At 44.1% G+C, this 10740-nt stretch overlaps 1 protein-coding gene across 1 annotated transcript; it reads left to right on the forward strand.

The window, feature by feature from the left end:
- The first annotated feature begins 7818 nt into the window (after nt 1–7818).
- On the forward strand, nt 7819–9298 carry LOC131650503 (uncharacterized). The gene is made up of 4 exons (XM_058920209.1): nt 7819–7986; nt 8422–8478; nt 8597–8699; nt 8796–9298. The coding sequence occupies exons 1-4, from the start codon at nt 7819–7821 to the stop codon at nt 9296–9298; spliced, it is 831 nt and encodes a 276-aa protein (XP_058776192.1).
- The last annotated feature ends 1442 nt before the right edge of the window (nt 9299–10740 follow it).

A 10740-nucleotide genomic window follows, 5' to 3' on the forward strand; every position in this document is an offset into this window, starting at 1 on the left:
CCGGCCCCCAACCAAACTCAGGTAACGGACGGGCACGGAGCCACGTCGTCGGTACGGACGTGAGTGTTCCACGACAGCAACGATCGGTTCCTCTCGTCGGATAGACGGACCGACCCCTCGGCGGATTCTACACCTAGACCCCCCGTGGAAGTACCTGCATGGCAGAACCCCAGCTCGCGATGGGATCGTTCACGCCGCGAACGCTTGGCCGCAACCGCGGTCTCGCGCTCGCTAAAAGCGCATACCTGCTCTGCGCACCCGGCCCGTACTCAACACGCCCGGGCAATCAATCTAGGTCGAGCATAGCCCACAAAACCAATAATATCACAAGTATACTGGTGACGCTCCGGCATGTCCGAGCATAAGTCATCGGTCACCTAGAACAACCGCAAAATACTCTAAGTTCAGAGGAAATACCTCGTCATACAAGCACGGCAGGAATGTTATCGAAAAGAACAAACATACAGTGATAACGCCGAAAGTAAAAATAAACAGATATAAGCAAGAAGAATTGTAAGACATTAAAATTGCCGACCAACTTGGCCGGCGATGTCAAAGGTTACAATCATTACCGGGCACGCAGGCCCCAAAAATTATCCGGGCATAGCCCAACAAAAAGAATGGCACGCAGGCCGAGAAAAACGGACACGCAGGCCCGGAACTACACTTTCTACTCTTCACTCCCCGGGGACTCAGGCACCAACACGCCATCTACGATCCTCGAAGAGAGCCCGACATTATCCTCCTTCAAACCAGGGTTCAGAAGCCTCAGCTGGTTAAGAGCACGCTCGAAACCGACGTCGGCCATGTCGGCCAGGCTTATCTTCAGGCTTTCTATCTTCTCCGCAAACTCAGCCCTGGACTTCAGAGCTGCCACATCCGGCGACTCGTCAGCCGAGGGAGCCCATTCGAGTCGAAGGTCAGCCAGCTTCTTCTTCTCAGCCGCGACCTCCGCATCTTTCTGCTTCAGGGCCGCATCGACCTTCTTCCTCAACTCCTTGCGCTCGACCTCCATGGTCTTCACCTTGTCCTCGGCCACCTTCTTAGCCGCCTCGGCCTCCTTCAGGGCCTCGGTCGAGCCCGAACCTCCACTAGCCAACACTTGGGCCATCTCCAAGACCCTCACCACGGCGGCACTGTCGCACGCCAACTGTTTCTGAAGAGACGGGGGATCCATATCACTGATCCGACGAGCTTCGTCCGGGGAGACAGCCAAGGGGAACTTCTCGAAATAACCTCCATCCTTGTAGCAAGGAGGCAACACGAAGGCGCGCCCGGGACCTAGGGTCGACTGATCCGGATGTACCCCCTCGGAAGGACGAGATCTCTTGGTAGACCTCTCGTCGGCATGAGTCTTGTGAGGAGAGCCTGCCGAGCCTGAGTTCTCTCCAGCTCCGGTTCCCTGGTTCTTCTTCTTCCTCCTCGCGTCCAAAGCCTGTTTCAGAATATTATCCTCCTTCTCCGGCATAGCCTCTGCAAAGAAAAAATAAAACAAGTTAGCAAAATACCGGACAGAGATCACAAAGCAGGGTAAATGGGCACAACCTAACAACGTCCTGGTCTCCTCGGGAGTCCGACAAGCTAGCAAAGCCTTGGTATTAATAGTCCGCTGCTCCGTGACCGGTACACCCTCCTCGTCCAATACGAGATCCCCGTTCCTCGTCACCCAACGAGACATAGTAAATCTGTCTACGTATTTGCAGAGGACCGAGTAGGACTCCCGGTCTTGATCATCCAAATCATCGTCCTCCCAAACATAGTGTTTCGGGGGAGAAGAGAAGTGACCCTTCCACCAGAAGAACGGGAACCTTGTACAGAGCTCCCTCACCACATGTCCGTCCTCGTCCCTTAACACCTCCCCGTCTTCATCACGCATGACCACGAGGTCCGATACCTCCGAGTAGGCTGTTCGGCTGATCGGCTGGATGACAAAATACCGATCCTTGAACCCTTTCACGGAGTCAGTATACATCCCGAAGAGCTTTCGCTCAGCATTTCTGAACGAGACCCAGCTATATCGACCGTTTGCCGCCTGCCTCTGGACGCGGAAACACCGGCCGAACAATGCGGTCGTGGCACCAATCCCCAGATAGTTACAAACGATCTCGAATGCTCGCATGAAAGCAAAGGCATTCGGATGCAGTTGGGACGGCGCCAAGTTTAGAAATGCCATCATAGATCTCTGGAAGTCGGAGAACGGCAATCGGAAGCCGAGTTCCTTGAACACATACTCATACATTGCAAAGCCGTCCCCGTCAAATCGAGAACATATACGCTCGTCCCTCGACGGGCAGACCACTCGGTAGTTCGGCGCTTCACCCTCCCTCAATGTCTCGATTTCTCTGAACGCCCCATCCAAAGACCCAGTATACCGAGAGGCGACCGTCAAGGCCTCGTCGGCTATCCAGTCGAACGCGACCGTACACACGTAACTAAATAAAGGCATGGGAGAGACCCCTCCCTCGGCATCCGAGCCCAGTGACTCATCATGGTCCTCTGGAGAGGGCGCATTTGGGTCTTCGATGATTTCAACCCCAGAGCTTGTGGCCGTCGAGTCGTCCGAACTACTCGTCCACGAGCCAGATTCCGAGCCAGATTCCGAACCAGACTCCGAACTAGCACTCAATTCAGATTCACCTGCAGGCAGAAGGGAAAAAATGAATTCGACGGTCATCAAATCCACCCCTCCACCGCGATACAAGCGAAAGGGTAGAGCAGGAGCATCTGAGCCCCCGGCTAAACCCCCATCGAGGAAAACGCTCGTCTGCCGAGGGCTCACCAATGACACCAATGGAAAACGTATCTAAACGACTTAACACCAACGCCCTTCGGTCTGCCGACCCACACTAACCCCCGGGCATCGCTTAGATAACCCGGGGAAGACGTTGGTGGCGAAGGCCACCGAAGCAGAATGCACAAATCTCATGAAAAATAGTAAAGCAAGGACGAGCTAGACGAACTTACTATTAGACATGACGACGATGGCCGAGGAGAATCCTTCACTGGGAGACGACCTTGGTATGATGAACGAGCCGGGAAATTATTCTCCGAGGAACCCTTGATCGAAGCCGAGCAGATAAACAGAGAAAGGAAAGTTCCCAAATGAGAGAATCCGCCCCTTTTTATAGGTAAAAAGCTCGGAAGGCGAAGCGTCACCTCTCCTGACAGGCGCCGCCTCCTAGACCCTAGGCCATTATTACCTATGCCACGTCAGCGCGTGCTTCCTACGCGCGACGTTTCTTCCATCACCGGACCTTCTTCCGAGCACGAGGCTTACGAGGATCAATTCACCGAGCAACTACGAGGATAGGGGTCCGAGCATTGAAATAAAGTCACAGCTTCTTAACCAAAAAACTCCGACTTGGGGGGCTCCTGTTCTGGACTGGGCCAAGATAGGCCCAACACCGCTTCCGGCCCAATAAGCCTTAGAGGTCCATGAATAGTTCAGTGCCTCCCCAGCACGCCTTGCTCGGCACTAACACCCTACTCGTCCCGGAGATCTTGCTCGGCGTCATATCCAACCCTCCGAGTATCCCGGATCCCACGTGGCTCCTAAAAGACCGCGTCTTCCCTTGGACTTCGGAGCGGTTAACCAGGACAGAGGGCGTACGCGCACCTCCGATATTTCCGCTCAGGAAACCTGGCAGTCTCCTAGTTGGGCTTGGGAATCCAACCCAATAGCGAGATCATGGCCCAGCGCTGGGGGCTATATATACCCTCTTTTACTAGAGGGTCAGGTATTCACTTCTTTCTAACCTTTAGCTAGTACTTGCACTCCCTTGCTCGTCTTCTCACTTTGGCATCGGAGTACCTTGCAGGTACACCCCCCCTCTCTCCTTCCTAGAAGATCTAGTCCGAGCAGCCTACGACGATCCTTCTGGTCAGGTACGATCAATTATTAACTAGGTTTTTTTGGGTATGTTTATAGCATTTTGTTCAATTGCTAGTTTGATATAATTGCTTCAATTGCTATTGTTTTTTTATTCAAGATTTTTATTCTTTCACCTTTAGAACTTTATATGATTATATATAGCAATGTTTTATTTATTCAATTAAAAAACTAATTTTATTTCTATTTATTTTTAAAAACATTAATATATCCATTAAATATGTATACTGATATGTAAGCCTTTATTTTAGCTGGTTTTCAAAAAAGTTATCTAATAATTAATTTTTAAAAAAAAAACGGTGCATGTTAGTTCTTTTTTTTTATAACTACTTAAATTTTATTTTTTTTCATTTATACTTTTAATTTTAAAAACAACCACTATACATATTTTTAAATTATAATAATTCGTTTAGGGAAAATTAGAGAGACTTTGTCTGTAGTTTTATGGACAAACCTTAAAAGCAGTTCCATAAGTATTTCCGGTGTTTTAAAAATTGGACCGGACCGGCCGGTCGAATCGGGAATCGACCAGATAATTGGTCTGATTTAATTGCTGGATCGGATATGTCATTGAACCGGTCAAAATCGGTATAAACTACTAAAACCGGCAGTTTTTATGAACCGGTAGTTTAATTGCATTTTAACAAAAAAAAAATATTTAAAAAATTAAAACGACGTCATTTTAATTATTTTAATAAAAAATAAAAGAAATAAAAATAAAAGAACTTAAGAAAAAAAATGAAGATGTTTCAGACGGTTGACTTTGTTGCATATAGTTTTGATATTGAAGAAGGAGATTCCAATATTTAAACAATTTTCTTCCTTTAAATTAAATTTAGTAGACAGTAAAATTAGTTGATTATAAATTATTTAATTATATATTATTTAAGTAGATTATGTTGCGATTACAATTTGTTTATAGTTCTATTTTATAATTTTGTACTATTTTATTATGTGTGATATCTATGTTTAAAATTTGAATTTAAATTATGAATTTGTAAATTTATTTATGATAAGATATTTTCAAGAAAATTTAAGTACTAGTTATATTTTATAGAGACTAAATCCTCCAGTTTGACATGTTTTATACTTATATAATTTTGTTATAACGATCGGTCTATTGAATCGAATTATCCAATTTAATTCAATTTAGTCATGTGGTTCGACCAGTGATCCAGTAATTCGACCAATAAACTAGTGACCATTATTTTTATTTTTTCATTATTTCCCAAATTTAAATTTTAATTAAACTCACGTTGTCACTTCTCCAAAAATTCTTTTAGACGAGATTAGTCTGCCGTATGTTTCCGTAAGTAGCTGGTTCAATACAATTTTAAAAAATTTAAAAAATAAAACGACTTAAATTGTTGGGTAATTTAATTGACTAGTTAACATTAATAAGCAGTTTTTAAATCCTTTGAATCACCATGCGACTTCCGGCTGGTTCTCCGACGGTCCCTATTATCGTCCTATCCGGTTGATCCTGTAGAAGCTCTTAGAAAGGTACTTCCCATATCCTCAATTTCGGTTTAAACTCCTGGCTTTAGGGTTCAGGGACCTTATTGGGGGTTGGGCTCTGTTACTGATTTAAGGCTTTTAGGGTTCGCCGGGCTTCTTCTCCGGGGCGTCGGAATCTGTTACGTGTGGTTTCTTTCTCGGTTTTTCTTTGTTTTGCTTTGGCGCGGTCTTCTTCTGTGTCGGTGACTCTACATTAGGGTGGTTTGTTTCTGGTTCCTCCCCATGAAGGAATCTCGTTTTGCTGGTAGAGGGGGAGGGTGGATGGAGGTCAGGAACAGAAGACCGTTTCATAGTTGGAAACCTCGATGGGATACGTTTCCATTTGGGGGGGAAAGTTTGAATTTTAAGGGGATGAAGGAGGATCGCGTGACCTCTATTTATTTTTCTGAAATCCCAGATTTTTTTGTGGCTAAGGAGTTGTTCGAGTTATTTGGATGTATTGGTAGGGTGGTTGAGGTTTCTATTTCTCCAAGGAGGAATAATATTGGGAAGAGGTTTGGTTTCGCGAGATTTGCGGACGTGGAAGATGAGAGGTTGTTGGCTGTGCGGGTGGATAATGTGATCATTGATGGTAAGAAAATTCATGCTAATTTGCCTCGGTTTCAGAGGCAGGCGGCTGCTAGAGGGTCAATTGGTAGGGAGAAATTTGAGGTTCCGGTGAATCGTTTCGAAGGAAGGAAGGCGACATGGAGGGATAAACGGAGCTTTGCCGAGGTAGTCAACAAGGATAGGGAAACCGGTGGGAGAAAGTCAGAAGACCAAGGCTTGAGTTTCTGTTATAAGTCGAAGGAAGAAATTAGGGAGAGGCTTAACAAAGCATATGTAGGTAAGGTTATTGTTCCGGGATCGGCTTACAATATTCAGACTCACTTCGAGATGGAAGGCTTTTTCGCGATCAAAGTTTCTCCCATGGGAGGTAACTTGTGTTTGTTGGAGGAGATGGAGGACGGTTATATTGAAGATCTTATTGGTGAAGGCGAGACGTGGTGGAGGACTTGGTTTTCAGAGATAAAGAAATGGGAGGAAGATAGTGTTGACGATAGTAGAGTGGCGTGGATACGTATCTACGGAATACCGCCTCATGCTTGGACTTCTGAATTTTTTATAGGACTGGCTGAAACGATGGGTTCTTTCGTGTGCGTAGATGAGCATACTTCGAAAGGCGATTTCCTAGATGTGGCGAGAGTTATGGTGAAAGTTGCATCTTCTTTCGTAATTCCGTCCTCTTTCCAGGCTGTTATTGATAATAAAGTGTTCCATCTCGCTCTAAGGGAAGATACTTATGGTGTTGTGCGGTTAAAGAAAGCCTCATCGAGTTGGGACAAATCAGTGGGTTCTTCTTTTCCTGAGGATAATTGGGACATCGGTTCTGATGAAGTGGGTGTTGGATCCGATTTCGAAGTGTCTGCAGATAGCATAGAACAGTTTTCACAAACAGGAGAGAGCTTTGGATTAGGACAGAAGGAGGTTGTATCGTCTGCTAGGAATTCCAATCCTGTTTTTGTTGAACAGACTATGCCCAATCGTGATAATGCTTCCAGTCGCGACAGTGTTTTTGATAAAGCTATCGAATGTGTTAATGGGGGTTTTATTCCGGTCTCAGTTGTTTCAGATAGTGTGACTGGAAACGCAATGATCGGTGCTAGGTTGGTATCTATTTCTGCAGCTGAACAGGGAAGTATCGGGACTGGGTTTGCGCTGTCTGTGGAGGGTTTTGCTGCTAAGCAATCTCGGAATGAAGGGCAATATAAATCTGTTTCGGGTCTCAGAACCGAAGACACTAGGGTGGCGGAATCAGTGCAGGTTATGTTAGGAGATGCTGCTGGCAGTGGAAGGGTTCACGACTTCGACCCTGTATTGTCGTTTCCGGTGAGAAGCGGGGAAGTAGGCGGAGGTATTGGAACCGGTCAGATTAGAAGGAGAAGGAGTGTGGCTAAGCTAGCAGTTCACTCGAGACACGGTAAGTCAAGGGGGTCCAAGAAGACTTTGCGGAAGAACAAAAATGCAGCGGCTGAGTTTGGTGTTAAAGCAGAGTTAAGGGGTCAAGGTGTAGCTGCTGCTGCGCCCATTTCTACTGCAGTCGGAGATGTCGTGCAGTCTGGGGCTGCTGGCAGCGCAGTCAGTGCAGCGGACTCGGATATAATTAGGTGCAATCAGAGGATTCTGAGCAATTTCGGTATTGTATCGGGTGATAAACTTTGGAAGGCCATTTCTAATCTAGGGGTGGTTGCTAATGATCTAAAAGTTAAGGAGATGTGTAATTCATTAGGAGGGAAGGCGACTCATAATTATTTGTAATGATTGTGGGATCTCTAAATATTAGGGGAGGAGGAAGTAGGATTAAAAGGAAGCGGATTAGTAGCATTATTCAAAAGGGAAAGGCGGACTTGTTTTTTATTCAAGAAACTAAGATGAGTCATATTTCGGAAGGGGTGGCGAGAAGTTTTTGGGGCAATTCGGATTGTGATTTTTCTTATTCCGAGTCGGATGGTATGTCGGGTGGAATTCTTACTCTTTGGAATTCTAGTACCGTATCGGTGGTGATGAGCTTCCGTGGGTCGGGTTATATTGGTATAAAGGTTAGTTGGAGGAATAAATTTTAGGGTTAAATAAGTTTTTGGTCCCTATAAATATTGCAGTTTTCATTTTTAGTCCCTCCCTGCCTTTAGGCAACAGGTTTTACAAAAAAACCGTTGCCAAAACCAGCTAAAACCGTTGCCAAAACCCCAGAGGGACTAAAAATGAAACTGCAATATTTATAAGGATAAAAAACTTATTTAACCCTAAATTTTATTATTGCATTAATGTTTATTCTTCTTGCTTCTTGTCCTTGAAACGTTCTTTATGGAAGGAGTTAGTAGATTTGAAGGATAAATTTAAGGATGGGGAATGGTTAATTGGTGGCGATTTTAATGCAATTAAGAAAAGAAGTGAGAGATTTGGGTCTTCTATTTAGGTTAATAAATTGGAATGGAGGGAGCTTTCTAATTTCATTGATGATTGTGGTATGGTAGATGTTCCGTGCAAAGGGAAAAAATATAGTTGGTTTAGTGCGGATGGAAAATCCAAGAGTAGGTTGGATCGCTTCATTCTTGATAGAAATATTGTTTCTTCTTGGGGGTGGTGGGTCAATTTATTGATCAAAGAGATGTGTCGGATCATTGTCCGGTGTGGTTGGTTGTTGATAAGGAGGATTGGGATCCGAAACCGTTCAAGTTTAATAATGAATGGTTCCATAATAAAGATTTCATGCGTTTTGTTGAGGAAGAATGGAAGGAGATTTATGTTAGTGGTAGAGGAGATTTTATTTTAAAGGAGAAATTTCGCATTATCAAGGATAGACTCAAGTAGTGGAATAAAGTGGTTTTTGGTAAGTATGATTTGGAAGTGGAGGAGGGGATTAGAGATTTGAATGAGGCGGATGATTGCGATGATGTTAGTAATGAGGTTCAAGCAATCAAAAGAAAGGCAAGTAGTAGATTATGGTTAAATCTTAAAATCAAGGAGAATATGCTTATTCAAAAATCTAGAGTAAAGTGGCTCAATGATGGTGATTCTAATAGTAAATTCTTCCATAGGGTTATGAAAGAAAGGAGGAGGAGGAATCATCTTGGCTCCATCTCTACTAGTAGTGGTATCTTGGCTAATGTTGAAGAGGTTAAGGATGGTGTTTGGCGCCATTTTAACGAAAAGTTCAAGGAGGTTTGTGAAAGTAGGCCGGTTTTAGAGAACGGTTCTTTCAATACTTTGAGTATGGAGGATAGTGCGTCTCTTGAGCTCCCGTTTTCCGAAGAGGAAATAAAGGAGGCGGTTTCGAATTGTGATGGTGCGAAAAGTCCGGGGCCGGACGGTTTTACTCTCCTATTCGTGAAAAATGTTGGTCTTTCTTAAAGGATGATTTTGTTGCTTGTTTCAAGGAGCTTCATTCGGGAGGTGTGTTTTCTAAAGCTATTACCTCTTCGTTTTTATCTTTAATTCCCAAGTCTTCTAATCCTTTGGGTCTAGATGACTACCGGCCTATTTGTTTGGTGGGTTGCATTTATAAGGTTATTTCGAAAGTCTTGGCCGGTAGGATTAAAAGAGTATTGCATTCCATCATTTCTTCATGCCAAAGTGCTTTCGTTCCGGGTCGTCAATTGCTCGATGGGGTTCTTGGGGCGAACGAATTGGTTGATTTTTCCACTAAGGAAGGGAGGGGTTGTCTTCTTTTTAAGGTGGACTTTTAAAAGGCGTACGATAAAGTGAATTGGAATTTCCTTAAATTTATGTTGGTAAGGATGGGCTTTGGGGAGGTTTGGTTGAAATGGATGGAGGTTTTAATCTTCACTAGCAAAATGTCGGTTCTCGTTAACGGTAGCCCCACTAAAGAATTTGTAGTGGAACGGGCCTCCGGCAAGGGGACCCTTTATCTCCTTTCCTTTTTGTGATTGTAGCGGAAGGTCTTAAAGTTATGGTCAATAAGGCGGTGGAAAATGGGGATTTTGTTGGTATTAATGTTAAAGGTAATTGTTTTGTAGATGTGCTTCAATTTGCGGATGATACTTTATTGGTTGGAGATGGTAGTTGGAAGAACCTATGAGCTATTAAAGTGGTGTTGAGAGGATTCGAGTTAGTGTCGGGTCTTGGAATTAATTATAATAAGAGTAAGCTCATTGGTATAAATGTTAATGCTAGGTTCTTGGAGGTGGCAACTTCCTTTCTTTCTTGTAAAAGGGAGGAAAAGGAGTTTTCTTTTCTTGGTATCCGTGTTGGATCTAATCCGAAAAGGATTATTTTTTGGAATTCTTTGGTGGAAAATATTAGGAGGCGGTTGAGATCGTGGAAAGGGAGGTTCCTTAGTTTTGGGGGAAGATTGACTCTCTTGAAATCGGTGTTAGGTAGCTTGCCCATTTTTACTCTTTCTTTTTATTTGGCTCCTAAAAAGGTGATTCGGGAGATTAATAGGATCCAAAGTAATTTTCTTTGGGGAGGGTTGGAGGAGAAGAAAAGTGTTTATTGGGTGTGTTGGGAAGATGTTTGCACTCCGATTGATAGAGGAGGTTTGGGTTTGAGGAGTCTTGAAGATTTCAATATAGCTCACCTTTGTAAGTGGAAGTGGAGGATTTTGGAGGAGTCTAATTCTTTATGGTATAGGATGCTTAAAGCTCGTTACGGAGACATAAAACTTAGGATGATTTGTAAAGGAGGAAAACCCGATAAGTATAGTTCGAAATCTGCTTGGTGGTCGGATATTTTGTCTTTGGATAAAAGGTTTCCCGGGGACTTTTTTGCTAATAATGTTTCTTTTCGCATTGGAGATGGATTTTCTACTTCGTTTTGGCATTCTTCTTGGC

This window comes from Vicia villosa, linkage group LG2 (assembly GCF_029867415.1).
Source record: "Vicia villosa cultivar HV-30 ecotype Madison, WI linkage group LG2, Vvil1.0, whole genome shotgun sequence".
In the NCBI taxonomy this organism is placed as follows: Eukaryota; Viridiplantae; Streptophyta; class Magnoliopsida; order Fabales; family Fabaceae; genus Vicia; species Vicia villosa.